General features: G+C 49.0%; 1 protein-coding gene across 4 annotated transcripts; it reads right to left on the bottom strand.

The window, feature by feature from the left end:
• Positions 1–6010: 6010 nt before the first annotated feature.
• On the bottom strand, positions 6011–19729 carry ASB6 (ankyrin repeat and SOCS box containing 6). 4 transcript variants are annotated; one of them, XM_084821008.1, is made up of 7 exons: positions 19690–19729; positions 13962–14150; positions 13198–13379; positions 11410–11516; positions 9798–9906; positions 8441–8527; positions 6011–7526 (listed from the first exon to the last, which is right to left on the bottom strand). In XM_084821008.1, the coding sequence occupies exons 2-7, from the start codon at positions 14072–14074 to the stop codon at positions 6850–6852; spliced, it is 1275 nt and encodes a 424-aa protein (XP_084677134.1). In that variant the 5' UTR covers positions 14075–14150; positions 19690–19729; the 3' UTR covers positions 6011–6849. The 4 variants fall into 4 exon arrangements, with proteins under 4 accessions (XP_084677134.1, XP_084677137.1, XP_084677136.1 ...); XM_084821011.1 differs by having other exon boundaries at positions 13198–13359; XM_084821010.1 differs by lacking the exon at positions 19690–19729 and adding an exon at positions 17868–17934.
• Between the last annotated feature and the right edge of the window lie 3588 nt (positions 19730–23317).

Here is a 23317-nt window from a genome sequence, read left to right as displayed (position 1 = left end):
TTCCAGCCTTCTGCATTTGTTTTTCTTGTCAGAGGAAAATCCACCAAATACACTTTGTATGGTTTCAGGGTTTATGATTATTTCGAATTGTTTGTAGTTGTGGGGTGGTGGGGGGAGGCACTCCTCTTCCCCTGTACTTAAGCTTTTGGGGGTCCAAGTTCGATGTCCTCCCAAAAGATAGACAAATCTGAAAAGTATCGTGTCAAGGATACAACCCCAGCAGCAAAAAATCAATGGAGTTCATAGAATCATAGAATATTGGGGTTGGAAGGGGCCTAGAAGACCATTGAGTCCAACCCCCTGCTCAGTGCAGGAACCCAAGTCAAACAGATGGCTGTCCAGCCTCATCTTGAACGACTCCAATGTGGGAGAGCCCACGACCTCCCCAGGCAATTGGTTGCATTGTCATATTGCTCTAACAGTCAGGAAGTTTTTCCTTATGTGCAGCCGGAATCTGGCTGCCTGTAACTTGAGCCCATTATTCCGTGTCCTGCACTCTGGGATGATCGAGAGGAGATCCTGGCCTTCCTCTCTGGGACAACCTTCCAAGGACTTGAAAAGGCTATCCTATCTCCCCTCAGTCTTCTCAAGACTAAACATGCCCAGTTCCTTCAGTCTCTCCTCATAGGGCTGAACCCTCTCCAGCTTGTCTGCATCCTTCTTAAAGTGTGGTGCCCAGAACTGGACACAGTACTCCAGATGAGGCCTAACCAGTGCTGAGTAGAGGGGAAGTAGGACTTCCCGGGATTTGGAAGCTATGCTTCTGTTAATGCAGCTGAAAATAGCATTGGCCTTTTTTGCAGCCACATCACATTGTTGGCTCATATTCAGCTTGTGATTGACAATGATTCCAAGATCCTTCTCGCTTTTAGTGTTGTTGAGCCATGTATCCCCCATCTTGTTTCCTGGTCTGTTTGTTTAAAGCCGAGCTGTTGAACCTCAGTTCCCCGGGTAGCCATGCCCCTTTCCTCTGGCCACGCCCCTTTCCTCTTCCTGCTGCTCATCTGGAGGCTTCCTGGCTTCAGCAGCTTTCAGGCTCAGCAGCCCTCAGAGCATCTTTATCCTGCTGTGCAGCCAAGAAGGCCCCAAGCACAGTTTATGTACGATAGTAACAAGGGAGCGGACACTGCCTGCAGGTTTACAGTCTAAAAATACCAGAGCTGTGCGCAGATGGCCTTTTGAAAACCCTCCCCCCATTTGTGGGCAGAGGAATAGGTGTGTGTAGAGGGGCAATTACACCAAGTTTCTCCAGGGAGAGGAGAAATTCTCCAACCGTTTCTTATCGGTAGGGCTCAGCTTTGGCAGGGGTTGTAGCACAGCTTCTTTCTTTTTTTGTAAGGTTTTTTTTTGGGGGGCAGCCACCGGAAGTGGCAAAAGCATCAGCTGTGTTGGCAGCCTGGTCCCCGTTTTGCATCCACCACAACGCAGATGTGAGGGGACAGTGCTGTGTCTAGCTCCAGGGCAGAGGCGGAACTAGTCCTGTGCCAAAACCTGTCCTCCGGTTTCTGGAACATTTTCTTCCCCCACAAAAGAGGCTTCCATCATTCTGCCTCATTCGCAGGGTGTTTTATAATTTCTTTTTGTGGTGTTGTTGAGCTTACCTAATCACTACGAGGCCAAGCGTGCCATGGGTGTGTTTTCTTTCTATTCCACATCTCTGTTGGTCTGCAGCCTCCCAGGCTGCCTGCACTTCTTGATCTGAAAATGCCCTGTGCAAAGAATTATGTCATTCCCTAGAATCTAATTGAACTGTGGGAAGCCAAGGAGATGACAGGCTGCCAGAGAGATGAGTATACAATGAAAAACAGGGCACACTCCTCAGCCACCTCTTAAGTAGGGTAAGCGCAACAGAACCATGAGAATTTTTCCGAACCCTTCTTCACCATTGCATTTCTTTTCAAAAGCAACTTATTTTCAAGGAAATTGAATGAGAATGGTTGAAAAAGTTCTGGGAGAAATTTTCAGCACAGCACTAATTTTCAGCTGTATTGACCATTTTAGCTAAAAGGACCCCACCCCTTCATGTACAAAGGCACCTCTGAACAGGAAATTCTGCTTACTTGAACTGGCCATTTTGAACATGCTTCCCACTAGCAGCTGGTTAGCCACTGTGTGAACAGTGTAGTTTTGTGCCATTCCCCCACCCCACAAAAGCAATTGCTTTTCTATCAAATTGAATGATTGAAAAAGTTGTGGGAGAAGTTTTTGGCACAGCATTAGAAAATACATGACATGAGTGGAAGGAAAAGGGGTGCAGGGAGGGAAGAGGAAAGCAAGCAAACTCAGGCACTGTCTTTTAAATAGATGGAATACTTTTAACGGGCAGCTTGAGCGCAAACAGCGGAGGGACAGGGGAGCCCAATGGTGCCAGTCTTTCAGCGGAGCCGACGGATCAGGTCCTGCAGTCCAACCTCTTCCTTGAGAGTTGAGAGCAAAGAGGTGGCCAGTGGTATTGCTATTGACAACTTAGCTGTTGTGTTTGGCAACTGGGGGAGGGGGGAGGCAAGGTTGCCCAGAGAGCACGTGAGATGGGTTTCCCTTCTTTTCCACTATGTGTTAGTGATGCCACTGAAGTTCAACCCTGCAGTGCAGCTCGGTTAAGACTCTGGACTTAATGGGGCACCTCCTTTCCATGCCCAACGAAAGGAAAAAGACAGGGCCCCCAGTTAGAATACAGCAAAAACACACAAGGTGAAAGGAGCCTTACACAACTGCAAAATGCAGTATGTATGAAAAGTTTTCGTATGACAAGTTTATATGCATGTCTTCAAATTATTATAAATATATAATAATTATTATAAATTATTATAAAGTATTATAAATAAATAAGGCACAATCAGGAACGGTAACGCACGGGGGTTTCGTTGGCTGATGTATATGTATTGGAACTATTGATTTCCTCTGTAATTCGGTGTGTATAATTGGTTGTGCCTTATTTGTTTATATGCATGTCTTCAAAGTATTATAAACTTAACTCTGTTCATGCAATATGTATTGCATTTTGCAGTTCTGTAAGGTTCCTCGCACATCGGATGCTTTTGTCGTACCCCCTTTCCATGGCCATGCGTACTACTACTGTTGCGAAGCACAAAACTCTTCTCTTCACACTCACCACCAGCACCACCATTCAGTGCTTAGCTGCCTCTACGTTCCTGCTGTGTTAGGGTGGGGCAGGAGAGAGAGAGAGAGACTTTGAGCATGTGCAGTTTCACATTTTGTTACAAGAAAGGATGATATATTTGAAAAGTTTTTTAAAAAATAAAATGAGCATCTGTAACCAGGGATGTGCATGGAAGGCAGCCCCTGACAATCAAAGGTTTCTAAAAGTGAGACAGAAGGATGCTGCTGTGAGCAGGTGGTGATGGGGGGGGCTGGGGCAGGGGGGGGGCTTGGACTTTGGTCTCAAGTTCCAGCTGTAGCACCACCAGTGATTCAGTCATGCTCCAGAATGCAACAGCCAGGGCACTCTGGGGAAAATAAAGTAGCATCTAAAGTAGCATTGGGATGCAGCCACCAGAACTGTACAGTCAAAAACTACGTGTGCAAGAGAAAAGGGGGGGGAGGAGACCCCTGTAAAATGAATGTAACAAAATGAAAGACATGGAAGAGAATGCATGGAATATACATGTGCATTTTAATAACAACTATCAATCCAAATTATACACCCTAATGTGTTCTGGCTGGGGGGGTCTCCATGGTTTTTGTGAGGAAGCCAAAAAGTTTTTGCAGAGTAAGAAGGAGCAGTAGCCCCAAACTATTCCCAGACCCCTTTATATCCCAGAAATATGGCAAATTAGGGACGAAAACAGACAAGACTTTGAATGTGTGTCCAGCAGCGATGTCATGTTTTCATTTGTTTTACTCTACAGGGGACCCTGATCCGGTTCCTAAAAGCCCCCTCCCCTCAGGCTAGGGTCTTGATCCAGATTGGGGCCTCTGTGCCTACTCTAGAGTAAAAATAGGAAGAAACAGCTGCTAGGCACATATTTAAAGTACCGTCTGATTTGGGCTCCTGATGTTAACAGCAGGAAGCACAACTGGACGCCAAGTGCCTTTTGGTCTATGGTTGTTCCAGTGTAACAGTGGCCTGAAGCAGATTTTACAGGAAAGGGTGGGATTTGCGCTGTCTGAATTGTCTAGACCAGGGCTGGGAAAACGTCAGGCATGCGTGAACAACTTTGTTTTTTTACTCGGAGATCCACCAGTTGGAGCCTTGTGCAAAAGACACATACTTCGGACGAATTCCAAGCCCAGGAATTTGTTTTGTGAACCGGAACGGAGCTCTTCTGTGCAAAAATCAATTCCTGCCAGATTTTTTGTTGTATTTCAGGGGTGTGGTTTAGGGCAGGAGAGTTGTTTCGTTGTTGCTGTCGTCGAGAGCTGGAAATTTTTGCCCGTCTGCTTCAGATGACCACGACATCTATCAATCGACCTTCTGCCCACCCTGAAGTAACCCATCGCAGTTGATGTTTACGGGAAGGACTTCACACAGTGCATGGTTAAAATGATGGAATTTGCTACCCCAACATGTAGTCATGGCTGCCAGTTTGGATGGCTTTAAAGGGGACTAATCATGGAGGATGAGGCTGTCAAAGGCTACTAGTCCTGATGGCTCTATGCTGCTTCCAGGATCAGAGGCAGTATGCCTATATACACCAGTTGCTGGGGAACATGGGTGGGAGGGTGCTGTTGCACTCATGTCCTGCTTGTGGATTCCCAGTCGACAGCTGGTTGGCCACTGCGTGAACCGAATACTGGACGAGATGGGCCCTCGTTCTGATCCAGCAGGGCTCTTCTTATGTTCCTATGTTTTCCAGCAATGTAGCATGTCCCAGACAGAAGTCTGATGAGGACATGAAAATACAATGCATTCATCAGCTTAGGGTGCAATCCTATGCGTGTTTAGACAGGAAAAAGTCCTACAACTCAGCTGGCTGTGGAATACTGGGAGCTGTAGAACTTTTTTCTTTCTCTAAACATGCATAAGATTGCACCCTAAATTACGTAAGCAACCCACCCCTCAAAATCCAGTATTAAGACACTTGGAGGTGCTTCCAAACGAGCCTCTTGCAACTGTTCTGCCTCTTTCAGGGAATTTTATAGGCGCTCCAGACAACACGCTTTTCATCTTGTAACCTGACTCTTCCCACTGCTTTTGCCTTCTTTTTCCTTTACACCAAACTCCCCGCCCCCCCAATCCTTCGAGGAGGAGGAGGAGATGGAATAGCTGCACAACCCCTTGTGATCAGTAGCACATGGAGACCACGTGGAAGCACTGCCGAGCAGCAGCGCAGGGGTGGGCAACATGTAGGCCAAAACATCTGGAGGGCCACGACTCCCATGAGCCCTCACCATTGGGTACGCCAGCTAGGGCTGATGGAACTTGTCGGCCAAAACATCTGGAGGGCCGGAAGTGGCCCACCCATGGCCTAACTCCTCAGAGGGTTTGGCCTAGCCAAGGCAAGAAAAAGTGGCAACTCGACCACAAGTCTTAGCACTGTAACGATTTCATTTCCTTCCCACGTTTAGGGGAAGCTGGGAAGACTGCACAGAACCTGATTTGGGGATAGTGGAAGAACATACTGCATGAATATTGTCTAGAGTGACCAGCCATGAAGAAGGGAGAAGCAAGCTCTCGTAAGGCCAAATCACACGTGGTAGGCCATCTGTGGCTCTCCAGATGGTTTGGCCTACAGCTCCCATCAGCCTTAGCCAGCCTAGCCAATGTTTGTGGGTGTTTGGGCCCTCTAGATGTTTTGGACTACAAGTTGCCAACGCCAGTGCTAAATGCATCACTTCCAAGTTCTGTGAATCTTTTTCTTTTTTTACAAAAAAGCCCTAAGTAGTGTGCGTGTGTTTTGGGGGGAGGGGAATCGGGACCACTGTGGATGGGGAGTAATGGTTAATCCTTTCTTCCCACCCTACAACAAGCACTCCCCCTCGCCAGAAGCTGTTATTAGGCCCAGAAGGGATGCTCCTTCAAGTTGAATAAAATTGAGCTGGGCCACCATAGACTAGACAAAATGTTATTCAGGGCTGTATATGGCTGATAAACATCGTATTGGCAGAATGGGACATTTGGGAATGGGTGCCGAACGGGTGGGCAACATGTGGCCCTCCAGATGTTTGGGCCTACAATTCCCATGATCCCTTGTCATTGGCTATGCTGCCTAGGGCTGATGGAAGTGGTAGGCCAAAACATCTGGTGCAGAAGAACCGGACAGTATCTCTGTTGGGCTTTCCCCAGACAAATGCCTCCAACCATCTCCAAGAAGTCCATGAGGACTAGTATCTTCTCTTTTTTTTAAAGTAGGAGGGCTGTCTCTTTTGAAAAGGAGGGGCACCAGGTCCAGGAGGAGGCTCCCATCGCTTGTTGCAAAGCGTGAACACCCCTTTCCTGCTAACCGGACATCGCGTGCACAAACAACGAAAGTTTGGTGCAGAACATGATTTTAATGGCTTCTGGGGCACTGTCGTCGTTTCCCCCTCTATGCTGGAAGGTCAGAATGGTCGCCAGGAAGGAGCATTCCAAACTGAGTCCTCCAGAGGACGGCCCGGATTCCTTTTGGTCAAGACTCTGCAAAAGATTCTTCCCTCCTTAGCAATCCCACTTCCGGTGGCTCAGATCCGGAGCCTTCAAAGAGGTACGTATCGTCCCGTGGAGGGAAAACAGCCAGCGTGTTAACGGGGAGCGAGGTGGTGATGCCGCATGCGGTATTTTGCGATCTTCGCCAAAGCCCACCAGCCAGCGCGTTCACGGAGAGCGAGATGGTTTGGGTGAGGAAGCCCTCCGAAGGCAGGTGTGCTCCAGTGGGCTGTGGCGGCAGCTGCGTACCGGTGTGGAAACTGTCACACGTCCTCTTCCACGGAACTGCTCTGCTCTAGGAGGAGAAACCTTTTCAACCTGTCAGGCAGCGGGAGCGCCATCACCTTGGCGTCCATTGGCCAGGGCCGGAGATGTTGCCTGAGGCAGACTCGGCAGAGGTGCCTCAGGCTGGCCGGAGAGCGCTCCAGCTGCTTCAAGGAGCTGAAGAGGGCCCGGATCTTCTCCCCGTGGAAGCGGCAGCTGCTTGGGTCGATCTCAAAGTTGGCCGGCAGCTGGACGGTGGGCGAGCTGGCCGCCATGAGCTCCAGAGCCATCTCGGCCTTCTGCAGGAGGTCGACCGAGAAGCTGTCCTCTTCCGATTCACTGAGGTGGGAGCAGAGCCGCTCGAAGACGATGTCGAAGCCTGACCAGCAGGAAGGGCCATGGAGGGAGCAGTTGTAGGACGCCCCCGACTCCAGGAGGAAGCGCAAGAGTGGGAAATGGAGCCGGAAACTCTTCAGGCAGAGGTGGGTGAGGGATTCGTAGGATGGGCATTCGCTGGGGTTGGCGCCGTGAGCCATCAGCAAGCGGGTGACCTGGAAGCAGAAGCTGTTTATCATCTTGGCCTCTTCCTGGTCGCCTCCCACTGTCTCCCCGAGCAGGAAGATGATGAAGGTGAAGACCGTGTCACCGTCGTTGGTGGTGGCTTTGACGTTGGCTCCTGAGAACAAGGACCGGAAACAAAGAACAGACCGATGGATGGGTGGATTTTTCAAGACGCAAGGCTGCTCTGGAGACGGGACGCGCAAGTTAAGTCCAGAAAAAGTCCCCAACCTTTTTGGGCGTCGGTGGGCACATTAGGGATTTGGAGAGGGTGCTTTCACAAAATGGCTGCTGCGGGCTACAAAAACCCTCTTTTGCCAGAAGGGAAAGTGGGGAGATGAAAAGAAAAAACACTTGTCCAAGAACCGAAGTCAGAGGCAGAGGAGGGGTCTCCAAAACACAAAACCACTCTTTGGAACCCAAGTAAAGTTGGCACTGGAGGGCGGCACGTTGCTTTGCAGCATGCCAGACTCCCAGTTTCAGAAATATACATTTTTTTTAAAACTTAAGGTAAAATAAAAATCAGGAGGAACAGGGCGCCTGGCAGGCACCAAGTGAGGTTTCCATGGGCACTACACTGGAGACCTCAGTACTCATCCATCCACCCACAAAAGCCTAGGGTGAGAGCCACTGAAAAGGAGTGTAGTGTAGTGATCAGTGTTGGACTGGGTCCCGGGAAATCCAGGTTCCAGCCCCCACTGGGCCATGAAGCTCACCGGGTGATTTTGGGCCAGTCCCTGACTCCTGGCCTAACCTGCCTTGCAGGGTTGTTGTGAGGACAAAATGGAGAGGAGCGGGACCACGTGAGCCGCCTTGAGTTCCTTGCAAGAGGCCCCAAAGGGTGGGATATAAAGGTAAACGATCAATAGATCAATAAACTAGCCATTTAGGGCCATTTTTGTGTCGACAGCATGTTCAGTTTTACATTGGCCTGACCCGGGTTCAAATCCCTGCTCAGATACTGATAACTAACACAAACATTGGGGTGACCAAGAAAGGGCGCTACAAGGGCGGGGCGGGGGGCTTGCTCACCTCCTTCCAACAAGAGGCGAATGTTTTCCGTGTTGTGGATCTGAACCCCGTCGCTGCTGGCCAAGGCATGTAGTAAAGCTGTCTTTCCTGGAGAGAAAGAGGCAGAACAGAAGAATTAGGGGAAGGGAGAGGGTGGGCAAAGAACAGGAGAACCACAGCAAGAATTCCCAGCAGGTGTATCATAAGACAAAAAATGCCTCCTTCCTCCATTTTCATCAGTGATGGGCAACCTGCGGCTCACATGCAGCCCACAGATGTTCTCTGTACCAAGGATCCCCAACGCGGCACCCACGGGCACCCATGAAGCTCTCCACTCTCTCCCCACCTTCAGAGAAAAATTGTCTAATGGAAAACTTGGGAAATGTGAAGGCGATCTTTCTCTCCCTTTCTGGCCTCACCATTTCTATCCTGCCCCCTGCTCTTTAGCTCATTGTGTCTCCCCCTCTTAGCCCCTCGGCTTGCTCTTTCTCTACCCCTTTGCCTTGCTATTTCCCCCTCCCTCACAGCCTCTAGCATCACTGTCTCTCCCCCACCCCACCCCTGCACTCATACACACCTCTTTAGTTCACTTTTGACTAGCCGGGCCCCCAAGGCAGCCATTATGTGACTAGCCACATCCTCCATGGGAGCCATTTTGTGGTGGTGCCCACAGCCGTTTCTGAAATTCCCAAATGTGCCCATGGCTTCCCTCCCGGTTAGCCAGGCTGGCTTCGGAAGGGCCGCAACTGCCTGCCCGCCTGTTGCAAGGGGTTTTTTTGCACGGTGGGAGAGAAGGGCTTCCTTTTGTCTTCCCCTGGCTGTTCGGTGGGTTTGGAATAGGGATGTCCATTGCTGGGAAATCCGGTTCTTTTTTGACTCGATGGAGTTCTGCAGCATGTATGACCTAGTTTGCGTGTGCAAGACAACTTGTGGGCTTCCCCCCAAAGTCCAGGAACTTCTTTTGAACATTTTTTTCCTGTGTGTTCTACAATTTGTGGGAAATCTGTGCCAATTAGGCCAAATTTTGAGCACAATCACCCATATTTTCAGCAAATTCAGCCACAATATGCATAAATTCCAGATCCTGCATGGGAAGAAATGCAAAATCCGCAAACTGGCCCAACTCACTGCAGACCGAGTCAGGGGCTGCAGCGGGAACTGGAACCAAGTCCGGCGGGGGGGCGGCAGACCTAGGAAAATTCATTGAGCTCCACCCCCAGAACAGATTTCTCTGACATCCCTACTTTGGAAATGGAAGAAGAAAAATCCAGCTCACTGGGTTAGATTAATCCAGAGTTAAAAAGAGAGCAATTCTTAAAGCCCAGGCTGAAATCGGTGGTGGTGTGGTTGGCAAAGGCAGAGAAAGGGAGGCACTGACCGTGTTTATCGGCCGCGTTGATGTCAGCCCCAAGATCCAGGAGTCGCTGGAGGCAGGGCAACCGCTCTGGCTCCTCACTAGCAAGATCCAGAGGGCTGCTTTCGTGGATCTAAGGACAACGGGAGGAAAGAGAAAAAAAGAACTTCAGGACTGGCCAGCAAGATTGGCCTTCAAAACACATTCAACGTAGCCCCTCCCGAACTTTAATCTGGAACGCGGCCCCCAAGAATGTCTCCAAAAAAGAGCCACATGTCTTGGGGCACCTTTCCGACTAACCGATTGATTTAGCATCCATGACAGCTTATGCCAGGATAAATCCATTAAGAACAAAAGAACCAAGCCAGTTCAGAGCAAGGGTCCATCTAGCCCAGCATTCTGTTCAGAGGGGCCACCCAGCTGCCCACAAGAAAGTCGCAAGCAGGACATGAGCACAACAGCGCCCTCCCACCCATGTTCCCCAGCAACTGGTGTACATAGGCACACTGCCTCTGGTACTGGAGGTAGCACAAAGCCATCAGGACTAGTAGCCATTGATAGCCTTCTCCTCCAGGAATGTGTCCAATCCCCTTTTAAAGCCATCCAAATGGGTGGCCAACACTACATCCTGTGGTAGTGAATTCCATAGTTTAACTCTGTGCTGTGTGAAAAAGCCCTTCCTTTGATCTGTCCTGAACCTCCCACCATTCAGCTTCCTGGGATGGCTCCTTCGGGTTGTAGCATTATGAAAGAGGGAGAAAAAATGTCTCCCTCTCCACTTTCTGCACACCAGGCATCATTTTGCACACCCCTCTCATGTCTCTGTTCATTCAGCTTTCTTCTAAGCTAAACAATCCCAGCTGCTGTAACCTTCCCTCAGAGGGGAGTTGCTGCAGCCCCTTGATCATTTTAGTGGCCCTTTTCTGCACCTTTCCCAACTCCACAACATTATTTTTTTAGGTGCAGCGGCCAAAACTGCACACGGAATTCCAGGCGTGGTCGCACGATGGATTTGTATAAGGGCAGCGTGACGTTGGCAGTTCTATTTTCAACTGCTTTCCGAATTAATCCTAACATGGAATTTGGTTAGTCTTGAAGGTGCCTCCAGACTCTTTCTTGAGCGTTGCTGCTACAGGCGAGCACGGGTGCCCCTCTGGAAACGGCCCAAAATGAAAATCAGCCCTCAGGCTGGAAGAGCCTCAACACCCCAGCCCCAGGGCCGGTGCCAAGAGTCGGCATGGTTGGGTAAATGCCAAGAGCCCACCCCCCAGCAGGGGCCCACTGGCAAGAGCCCACTGGAGTTGCTTCATCTCCTCCTCGCCAGCATTGCAGCCTGCTTGTTTGCCTGCTTCTTGCTCTGGCCCAGGCGACGGAGGTGGTGGGAAGGAGGAGCAGAAGACGCTGCGGCCTCCTGGCTCCCTGGCTTTCTCCCCACCAAGCAAGCAAGTGGGAGCAATGAGGAGGAGGAGGAGACAGAGCAGCTGGCTAGAATGGTGAGGAGAAGGTAGGCTCACCGAGGGAGGGGGCTCCTGGAGGGTGTCTTCTCCAAGGCCCCTCAAAAACATGGAGCCGGCATCGACCCCTCGACAACGTTGACAGTCTCCCGCCACCGCCCCGGCGGTGCCCTGCTCCTCACCCTGTCTCTCCGGTTGATATCCGCACCCTGCTGCACCAGGAGTTCCACCATGTCTGGCTGGTTCCGGAGCACCGCGATATGCAGAGCCGTGTAATAGGTGACCGGATCTTCATGTAAAAAAATAAAAAAGCAGCACAGCAGGTGAAAATCCGTTGAAAGCCTCCCTTTCCCCTGTTTTGAGGGGAATTTAGTTACCCCCTTAATAGCCTGCCTTTGGACGTCAGGGCTGTCCCCTTGCACTGCAAGGCTGGCATTGGCACAGGGGAAAAGAGAGGGAAAGCGTATTAATTTATTTATTTAAAGCATTTTTGCCCCACTCTTTAACTGAAAAGGCTCCCTGAGCAGGTTACATAAAATCGATAAAACAGGACAAACCCTGCCTTACCCGCTTACAATCTAAAAGACACGGCAGAACAGGAAAATGCGATGAGGAGGGAAGAGGAAAGTGCTTACCGCTATACACGGTTGCCCCACAATAAGGGAGCCAGCAGGACAGGAAGCATCCCACCTCCCACTTGAGCCCCATAGCCTTCTGGGTGGTCAAAGGCCCTCACACATACCGGCAAGCCAGCCTTGCCTTGGAGCAGCCATGTTGCTATGGAGACAGCCTACTTGGGATGACATCATATACCCGAGACATCTAACTAGGGCTGTCGGGTCTCCAGAACCTCAGAACCCTAACCTCAGGGGGAGGAGCCTAAGAGATCGGGGTGGTGCATGGCAAAGCAACACCCCTTGATGATGTAGGGGGTGGAGTTTAGTGGCACCCGGTAGGGCAGAGGGCAAAAATTGTCTTGCGCCTAGTGGTTTAGGGAAAAGCCGGATGGGCACATGGGCGGAATTTTTTAGTTGTGCTTTCAATTTGTTTGTTTTAATGCTACGTTTTAACAACGGTTTTGTTCATCTGGATTCTATCCTTCCCTGACCACCATGGGGGGGGGGGAGGCGGAAAGGCCGTGATGGAAAATAAGTAAATAAACTAAGAGCAAAAGCTGTCCTTGTGCCAGGCAGAATAGCCTTCTTGTGGCTTTAATACGGAACAAAAATGGCGCTGCAGCGTCACCTAGTGAAAGAAAACAGGCATTACAATGCCAGCTATTGGGGAGCGAATGCCGGAAAGCACACACAGCTCCAACTGACAGTTCCCCGGGACAACAGATTCTGGCCTCATCCATCGGCAGCACCCGCTGCCTCCCAGGAAGACCGTCGTGGCAAAGGGGAGACCAACCTGGCCCCGTACATCTGCCAGAGAAGGAAAGGTGCAGCAGGGAGCTTGTTTCGCCTTCCCTGCCCAAAAGATCATCCATGGGAATTTTGAAATGAAGAACTGGTGCCTGGGTTTTTTCTTCTCTTTTCTCCCTCCCCACTCCCAATCCCTTTTCCTTTAGATTTTAAGCGGGATGGCAGGGGCTGTCTTGTTATGAATCTTTGTATGTTTGCTTTGGGAGCCTTTTTTTGTCTGAAGAGCAGCGTAAAGATGCTGTAAATAAAAGAAAGAAAGAAAGAAAGAAAGAAAGAAAGAAAGAGAGAGAGAGAGAGAGAGAAAGAAAGAAAGAAAGAAAGGGAGGGAGGGAGGGAGGGAGGGAGGGAGGGAGGGAGGGATGTGGGGAAGCATGTTTCCAAACAAAGTCTGCTCCCAAACCCAGAAAACAATCCATGCCAAAAAGTAAAATAAAATTTGCATCCTACATCGATTCGTCCTTGATATTCTGGTTGTCGTTTAGAAGAAAAAGAAAGGAAGCAGCAGCATGAAATACAGCACACAAGCCCCTGCATCAGAAACGCCACCTTCAAAGACGATGTCTGCCCCTTGCCGGAGCAGGGCTTCAGCGGCGTGGACCAGGCCCAGTTCCGCCACCTTCAGCAAAGCGTAGCTCACGCCCTCCTGGTAGAACGGTGAGTGCACCTCTCTCTCTAGGAGCTCACGGAGGACCAGAAGCCTGTGATCATCTGCAGCCACATAGCTGGGACTTTACAAAACAGGAAGACAAAGCAAACACACAAGGATGGTTTCCTGCTGCTCTTCTGCCCCCCATCTCCCCATTGGCTTCTTGATGGCTTCCCTGACTGCCCCCACCCACCCAAAATAAATCTGGCTTACTGCTGACCTTCCTAGCCTCTCCCCCAGGTTAGGAACATTGGAAGCTGCCTTCTACGGAGCTTTACTCAGGAGAGCTCTACTACTGAGCTATACCCATTCCACCTAAAAACAAAGTAAGAATCTAGTCCTCATCATTCTGATAAAGCGGCTGCTTTACAGTAGGTCATAGGAAGCTGCCTTATACTGATTTACCCTTGGCACATTAGTTCTTCCAGATTAATTAACACAGTGTTCAGCTTTACTCAGGATTGCTCTGCTACTGAGCTATAGCCATTCTGCCTAAAAACAAAGATTCTAGTCCTTATTGTTCCGATAAAGCAGCTGCTTTACAGTAGATCATAGGAAGCTGCCTTGAACCGATTTACCCTTGGCACGTTTAACTCTTCCAGATTAATTAACGCAGCATTCAAGTATACAATCTTGTGTGTCCCAAGTGGTGAAAGCCAGTTACCTCTCCAGTGTTTCCTGCCGTTCAGGATCCTGTAACCCCAAACAGCCCAAGATCTCATCCACCAATGGTTGGTACTCAAAGATGATCCTACGGAACCCGTGTAGAAAAGGCATTGTCCTCCCAGTCAAAGATCATCCAGAAAATAGCCTCCGGTCTCTCAGCCAAATGCAAGTTTCCACCTTGGCCCACCTGAAAATTAAAAAAGAAAGAAAGAACCACATTTATGCATCGGCTTTGTGACGCGTCCCTTCGGAAAGACACGCTGTGGGATAAGAATCTGCTGACACACAGAAGTTATATCTAAAAACTGCATTTTTGAAAACCTAAATATTGACGTTTGCCTTCGATACCTATCAAAGGGGCTTAGACAAATTCACAGAGGATACAGCCGCCAGCCACTGTGGGTCATGAAAGGGTTAAAACGGGTGGGGAACCACCAGTTCAGGGGCCACATCTGGCCTGCCTCGGCCCCCAACCTATGGGGCTCTCCAGTTGGCCATGCCCCCTTTCCCTGGCCCCACCCGCTTTCTCTCCATCGCTGATCGCTTAGTGGTTTCTGGCTTTGGCGTCCGGATTTTCCCCATTGTCCCAAGCGGAAATGCCTCTCCAGAGAGCTTCAGGTTAAAAGAGGCTGGCATTTTTGCCCCCCCCTCTTTTGCCTTGGGCCCCACCCACCACTGGAATGCGGCCCCCGAGAGCTTCTCCAAAATGGCATGCGGCCCTCAGGCTGCAACCCTGCATTTTAAAAAGTGCCGTAGAAGCAGTTTCGGGCTTGATCCAGCTTCTGGCACATGGGCCACCGCTGTCAACCTGGACGTTTTTCCGGGACCGAAAGAGCTGTTACGATCCAGGGCAGGTTAACTGAGAGCCAATCCAGAACCGCAGCTCAGGCAACAGGGGCATGCTGGCAGATCCATGGCGTGAACGTGGCTGGACCCCATGCTGCACTCAGCGCGATGCAGGAGGCGCACCGTGCCTTGTATGGACGCGTCGGGCAGAAAGCCATCTCCTGCTGCTGAACTCCAACCAGGAGCCCTGGAGACTGGGACTGCCTTGTCACTCCCTAGGCCCCCAGGGCTGCTTGCCAGAGGAACGACATGCCGTTGCGGCCAGGGGGTGGACCCGACAGCGCAAGATGCGTCTGGCCCGAGGAGTCATCGACGGAAGCACAGCCAGTGGCCAGTGGAACTGCATGCGTGTTTATGTCCGGAGACCCATTGGGCCAACAGCTGCTACGTGGAGTTTCCTTACCCCTCTGTTCCAGGAAAGAACTCTCTGATGCAACTGCCAGGGAATGGGCCGGTGGCCAAAGGAGAGGACACAGCCAAGGAGGGCCTTCTTGGATCAGACCAAAGGTCCATGTAGCCCAGGGCTGCAGAACAGCATGTGGGCGGTGGGCTGGCTTGCCACACAGCAGGTCCTGCGCAGGCCGGACAGTGTCAGTGGGCATGCCTTCTCGGGCATTTCAGCCTTTCTCCTCCCAGTGCCGGCCTAGCCCCTGGCCCGCAGGCCAAATTTGGCTGGCTGGGCTTCCCAGTCCAGCCCACAGAGCCCTGTCGGGTTCCTCCAGTGGGAAGCTTGGCCTCCGTAAAAGAATTACCCTGCCCCACCCCAGGGAAAGAATCCCTGCTGTTTATCTCCACTGGCTGAGGCATGCTGGGAGTTGGAGTCCAACACATTTGGAAAGCCGATCTAAGCGCTCCAGAAAAAAGGAACCACTCCATACGTTTCCAGTCCATGTTAGCAGAAATGTCCACTATCATTAGAGAAAACTATCACGAGCTTAGAGAAAAGGCAAGTAAGAGGAGACGTGACAGGGGTGTGCAAAATTATGGGGAGCAGCCAAGGTTAGTCCTATGTAGAGTAGACCCATTGAAATGAATGAGACTTAAGTTAGCTGTGACCAACTTGAATCCCATTCATTTCAATGGGTCTACTCTACATAGGACTAACCTTGGATACTACCCTATGCAAGGTGTAGAGAAAGTGGATAAGGATATATTTTTCTCCCTCTCTCATAATACTACAGCCAAGCAGGGTCATCCCATGAAGCTGATGGGTGGGAGTTTCAGGACAGATTAAAGGAAAGACTTCTTCACACAGTGCGGAGTTGAACTATGGAATTCCCTTCCACAAGATGTAGTGATAGCCACCAAGTTGGATGGGGGGTTGGACAAATTCCTGGAAGAGAAGGCTCTCAACGGCTACTAGTCCTGATGGCTCTGTGCTATCTCCAGTATCGGAGGCAGTGAGCCTGTGTGCACCAGTTGCTGGGGAACATGGGTGGAGGGGGCTGTTGCCCTCGCATCCTGCTTGTGGGTTTCCCATGGGCAGCTGCTTGGCCACTGTGTGAACAGAATGCTGGACTGGATGGACCCTGGGTCTGATCCAGCAGGGCTCTTCAGATGTTCTTATGCCCTTATGATATAGTCCCACTACTGACGTATCAACGTCTCTATCTTTGTAGGACTGGTGTTACATTTCCCCCACTGAAAGACCCAGGGGCCATGATCCCCACCTGCTTCTCAGAGAGCACAGCAGCTTCTGAACCATGTGAACAAGAGCTTCCCGTCCCCCAGATCAGAAAAAAAAAATTCAATAGAGAGACCTTTCATAAAAGACATCCACCTCCTTGCTCCCCGTCTCAAGGAGAGGTCTTACATCAACGCTCCCCAACCTTTTCAGATGTATTGGACTACAAGTCCCAGCATGCCCAGGTAACACAGCTATTGGCCATTCTGTCTGGGGTTGATGGGAGTCAGGAGCCCAACCCATCTCTGTTGGAAAAGGTAGTCTTATTATGTGCTCTTCTTCGGGGGTTGGACTCGATGGCCTTGTAGGCCCCTTCCAACCCTACTATTCTATGATTCTTCTTCACTCCAGAGGCAAATAAGGGAAAAAGAGCAATAGTTTAATCCCCAAGAGAGCAGCTGCATAGACCACACAGTTAGTAGGTTACACAAACATAAATTACAACGAGGTACGATCTCATGGCACACAAAACAGTTATCCGAAGAGGGCCTCTCCTTATCTGAAAGACCACCTGTTCCTTTTTTAGGGGCAGGGCGAATCCTGTTTTAGATCCACGCCACACACACCCAGCTAAACACTTTTATCTCTCAGGGAGGCGGCAGCAACGGCTCCAACCCTGCCAAGAAAGAATGATCCCACGGCATGCCCAGAGGTGCTGCGGATCAAGGCGAAACACCCCCCTGAAACTCCAGCCACTCCCATGATGTGCCAGACGCTTACGCCCCCAGTGCCGGGGACTCTCTTCCAGAACGCCCACGCCACAGCTGCTCTCTTACTTCCCAGCAAGGACATGTCCTGTCTCCAAAGCTACTACAGAAGGGACCACTCATCAGAACCACGCCCCTCGCTCTGGAAACGTCCTCACCACACCCCTCAATCCCACGATCCTCCAACATCTCCCCAACCTGTTCCACTCCTTCCTTCCAGGTCCCAGGGCCTGGATTGAAGGCACCTGAGGCAGGCACCGTGCTGAAGCTAAGCAGGTCTGGGTCTGGTCAGTGCATGGAGGGGAGACCCCCTGGGAACCACATGGAGCAGCTTGAGTTCCGCAATGGAAGAAAGGTGGGGTATAAATGTAATAAATAAAGACATAAATAACAGTCAGATCCTTCCATTGCTACACGCAGAACCTATCTAGATAGTAGCTGCGCCCTCGCCCAGCGTTTACACTGAGTATCCAACTGTTACTTGGTTCCCCCCAAGCCAAAATGCAAAATAAGCAGCCCTACGTAATAATACTAATAGCTAATAATACAAAACAAGCAGACTTCTAGGCAGCCAAATCCAGAGCCCCAAAGAATAACCAGCATCACAGCAAAACATCAGAACTTACAGCCCCACCAGCTGCTGCAATAAGGGAATAAGAGCACGGACCTCCCTTATGGGGCTGTTCGAAAGACGGTGCTACGGAAGTGTTTGTTGAAGCAGTCGGATCACACTGAAGCAAAGTGAAACGCCGCGGCTGCAATCCTGTGAATGCCAACCGGGGAGTAAAACCCACTGAACGTAGTGGGATTCACTTGACAGTAAACACATTTAAGATTTGCCTTGAGTTTTATTATTCATTAACAAAAAATAAAAACAACGCATGCTTTTATAATGATGTATTTTTTATATAATTTGTTGTATACCGCTTTGGGATTTTTAAAATGGGAAGTGGTACATAAATATTCTAAAATAAATAAATAAAATTACAATGACTGCATATAGACTTGGTACAGAGAGTAGCCTGTCTTAGAATAACCTCTTTTGTACCCTTTACAAAGTTTTAGAAAAGACTGTTAAGGGTTTGATTATAACAGCTGCCAGAAATATACTGGCTAGATATTGGGAAAGTGTTAGAGACCTCTACAGCTAGAGAATGGCTATTTATGGCTTTGGAAATTGCTCAAATGGATCAATGATCACACAGGGTGTGTAACAGAAATAATTGTACTTTGCACACTAGCCTTGCTTTTTGCACTTAGTCGGCTGGAGAACGTCATACTGAATATTTGAAATTATTATAACCAATATTTTTTTTTTATTATTATTATTTATTTATTTATTTTATGACATTTCTATATCGCCCAATAGCTGAAACTCTTGAGTGGTTCAGAATGACATCAGAAATGCAAGATATTAGAAAAAATATATATTGTTGGCTGGATAATAGTAGGAACACCCTGATCAGTATGCCAGGAACTGGACTGTTTGCTTTACAATAAGAGAATAAAGATTATGATAAAGAGTTCCTACTCTCCTGATATCATCAACTAAGACCCGCGCTAGGTTTAATAAGGTGGGTGTAAAAGGTTGCTCCGGAGAAATTTGATTGTTTAACATTTTTAATTTTAGCCTCATACTTTTATTGTTGGCTTGGTTAACAGACACTTTGGTAAAAGCTGGAAATCAGTATTATAGAATTTTATCAACATTAACAGCGCAATCCTAAGCATGTCTACTCAGAGGTAAGTCTTCAATGGGATTTACTCCGAGGTCAGCGTGTGGCGGTTTGCAGCCTAACAGCGCAAGCAGATAGACAGTTACTCAGAAGTAAGCCCCACTAAGTTTAGTGGAACTTACTCCTGGTAATGTGGGTAGAGGAGAGCAGCCTGGGCACAATCCTATGCGTGTTTAGACTGAAAAAAAGTCCTACAACTCCCAGCATTCCCCAGCCAGCATTTTTTTCCGGTGCAATCTCATGCATGTTTAGACTGGAAAAGGTCCCACAAGTCCTAAAATGGCTGGGGCGTACTGGGAGTCGTAGGACTTTTATTTCTGCCTAAATGTGCATAGAATTGCACCCTAAATTTGCTACCTCCGAATTCTTAGTCACTTTCTTTGATCTACGTTTAATTTGTCAATTTCTTATTTTTGTAATAGTCCGGATGCTTCCTCTCCCATATTGTGATGAGCCAGAATTATAAACAACAAAACAGAACTGAATAATCAATATTAACAAAGCGAGCAACGTAACAATCCCTCTGCACCCACCCTCTGGCAAAACCTTAAAAGTCTAACCATTTCACCAGGAGCAAGAGGTGTGTCTCCACCCCTTGCCATTTTGCTCAGCAGCTAAAAATAAAATTCAAATTTTCCACCCCCCTTTGCTACAGGCTTCAATAAAAAGTTGCAAAGTGCATGCATTATGACATTTCCCCCCGTTTTTACCCGTGCACAACCTTCCTTCTCTAAATCCCTTTTTCTCTCCTACCTGCATTGACTCTCTCCCCAGGCTGCAGGAAGAGGAAGGAACTGCTGTGCGTCTTGGTTGCACTTATAAATTTTGCAGAAAGAGCTGCAGAAATATTTCCTTGTCTCTCACTCTCTTTTTTTGCTTCTTCCTCCAAGTGCCCTCTGCAGGCTGGAGGCTGTTTTGGGGCTGAACAGCACAAGAGCTGGGGGGGGGGGGGGTCAAACAGCCACTAGAGGGCAAAATTCCCCACTGGAAAATAAAAAGAGATCTACTCCTCTGAGCTGGAAATTCTCTTTTCTTGCTTGACGTTCATTTTTATTTATTTGTTTGAAACTATTTTGTTAAATGTTAGGGTGTTTTTTTTTATATAAACATAGGGGTGGGGAAAGAACTACAAAGGAGACTGATTCCTTAGACCTTATTTTTCTTTTATCCTATAGTTTTAAACTTTTAAATTCGATATCGTATTTTAGGCTGTGTTCTGTGGTTTTAATGCTTGTGAACTGCCCAGGGAGCTTTGGGTATCGGGTATAGAAATGTAATAATTAAAATATATAAATAAATACCAAGTGTGGGGAACATGAGGCTTGGGGACTCCCGTGGGCCAAATCTGTCCCTGCAGGCCCTCAGGACGTGTTAGATGGAAAACCATCTTGCAAAGAAGGCTTGCCATTCAACTGCTAGCATGAAGCAGGATCTCTATCAAAAGAAAGACGAATGCAGTCCTTGTTCGAACGATGTCCTCATTCTCTGACTGTGCCTAGGGCGATCTTGTGCATGAAACTTCAAAGCCTCATTATCACCTCGGAGACTTGCAACAGCAAGGAAAGCCTTATCGATTTATTTACAGTATTGTTCATTATTATTTATTTATTTGTGGGATTTTTCTCCTGCTCCTTACCCAGTACTTTGCTCCTGCTCCAGAGAAAACAAATCAGCAACTCCAGGAATTGCCCTGCCCCAACTTCACTCTCCTAGATGATAGATTTCAGTGACAGATAATGAACGTGATGGGGTTCAAGATAATGAACGTTTGTACGAGAATTTTGGAAAATTGCTATTTTCATTTATTTAGGGAGCAATCCTATGCAGATTGACAGTTACCTCCGAGCCCAGGGGCGACCGCCTATCCAGTGCAGGGCAGGAGGAGTGGTGAGGAACAGATCTCCTCCCCGCTCCCCTCGCCCTGCTTTCGTGGCTAGATAGCCTATTTTGGCTGTGAGACCTCGGAGCATGGGGAGAGGCAGCCAGACAACACATAGAATGAGTCATACCAGCACTTCAGACCACCCCCGGGGAACACCCCGTTTCCCCTGCTCCACGCTGAGTGGAGAGTGTGGGGCTGATCCACACTGCCTACGAGGTGGCACAGGAAGGAGTAGAGGCCGGTCTTCTGGGAACCAACCTCGGAGTGCGGGCTCCGGGGTCCGTTCCCGGGAACAGACCTATCCTATGGCTGTCTAGCCTGGCAGCAGCCATAGGATTGCACCCTTATTTATTGATTGATTCTGAGAGCAATCCTACGATCCCAGCAGAACATCCCAGGGAACATAGGATTCTTTGGAGTCCCCCTTCCAAGGCCACAGGCACCACTACGACCTTGGAAGGGGGACTCCGAGACCCAATTCCACCACACCAACCTGAACCCCCTCGCAGCTACAATGGAAAGAACTGCAGCGGCTGCTTTCCGCGGTCAGAGGCCTCCATCTCATGAGGGCAGTAAAATAAGACCGTCCCTGTTGCCCGCAGGCTTACAATCTAAAAGAATAAAAGCCATGACACACAAGGAAAAGGCAGTGGGGAAGGAGGAGGAAAAAGGAACTTAAAACTTTTGCTAAGGCTGGTGGAATGGCCCTTCTTACAACTTGCATACTTTCACCGATGCAATATACCATCTTCATCTCGTTCTCCTTGTCTCCCTTCCGTCTGGCTCTGAGAAATCTCTCTGGCTTGTAAGTTCTGCTGTGTGTGTGTATATACTGTGAGGGCCAGAAATATTGGAACAAGGATAACTGTTTTGGCAGTTGGCCTCTGCACAACACCACATTGAAGATGAAAGGAAACACACCCAGATGGGAGCAAAGTCAGGACTTTCAGCTGTAATGCAAGGGGTTTGACAAAAGTGGGGCACTAACCATTCAGGAAGTACAGCCAGTGGCATACACACACACCCCCATCGTTGGTGGCTCATAAGTAATGGAACAAACCAACATCATTTCAAACTTAAGGATCGCCTTTAATACCTGGATGAAAATCCTTTGCAGTCAATGACTGCCTGAAGTCTGGAACCCATGGACATGACCCAATGCTGCGTTTCCTCCCTCGAGATGCTTTGCCAGGCCTTCACTGCAGCTGCCTTCAGCTGCTGCTTGTTTGTGGGTCTTTCTGCCTTCAGTCTTGTCTTCAGTAAGTGAAAAGCATGCTCTCTTGGGCTGAGATCAGGTGATGGACTTGGCCATTGAAGAATATCCCACTTCTTTGCCTGGAGAAACTCTTGGGTAGCTTTTGCTGTATGTTTTGGGTCAGTATCCATCTGCAGAAAGTATAGCCCTGTACGCTTCAGAATTCATCCTGCTGCTTTTATCAGCAGTCAGGTCATCAATAAACACCAGTGACCCGGTTCCATTGGCAGCCATACATGCCCATGCCATAACACTGCCTCCACCATGTTTGACAGATGATGTGGTGTGCTTTGGATCATGAGCTGTTCCTTTCCTTCTCCATACTTTTCTCTTCCCATCATTCTGGTACAAGTTAATCTTGGTTTCATCAGTCCAAAGAAACTTATTCTAGAACTGGGCAGGCTTTTTTAAGTGCTTGCAAAGGCTAATCTGCCCTGTCTGTTCTTGAGCGTTACCAGTGGTTTGCACCTTGTTGTGAAGCTTCTGTATTTACATTCATAAAGCCGTCTCTTGACTGTAGATGTTGACAATGACATGCCTACCTCCGCAAGAGCGTTCTTGACCTGGCTAGATGTTGTGAAAGGGTTCCTCTTCGCCATGAGCAGAATTCTGCGGTCATCCACTTTAGTTGTCTTCTGTGGTCTTCCAGGCCTTTTGCTGTTGCTGAGCTTGCCAGTTAATTCCTTCTTTTTCAGGATGTTCCAAACTCTTGTGTTGGCCACTCCCACTGTTTTTGCTATCTCTCTGATGGGTCTATGTTGTTTCCTCAGCCTAATGATGGCCTCCTTCACTCGCATGGACCCCTCGTTGGACCTCGTGTTGGGAGTTCCAGTGAACAGCTACCAAATGCAAATGTGACACTCAGAACCACTCCAGGCCTTTTATCTGCTTGATTGGTCATGGGGCACCCAGGAAACAGGCCACCCCTGGCCATGCAGCTGCTTGCCAGCCATTCGTTCCAGGTACTTATGAGCTACCAACGATGGGGGTGTGTGCATGCCACTGGCTGTCCTTCCTGAATGGTTAATGCCCCACTTTTGTCCAACCCCTTGAATTATAGCTGGAAGTCCTGACTTCGCTCCCATCGGGGGGTGTTTCCTTTCAACTTCAATGTGGTGGTGTATGGAGGCCAACTGCCAAAACAGTTATCTTTGTTCCAATATTTCTGGCCCTGACTGTATATCCCATGAGGATTATCAGACCTTACAATCATTGTCGCTATTTCATGACTCCAAACCAACACA

This window comes from Heloderma suspectum, chromosome 14, assembly GCF_057233095.1.
Source record: "Heloderma suspectum isolate Gila_16-S chromosome 14, 16-S_ref, whole genome shotgun sequence".
NCBI classification, from domain to species: domain Eukaryota; kingdom Metazoa; phylum Chordata; class Lepidosauria; order Squamata; family Helodermatidae; genus Heloderma; species Heloderma suspectum.
This window is presented reverse-complemented; position numbering and strand designations above follow the sequence as displayed.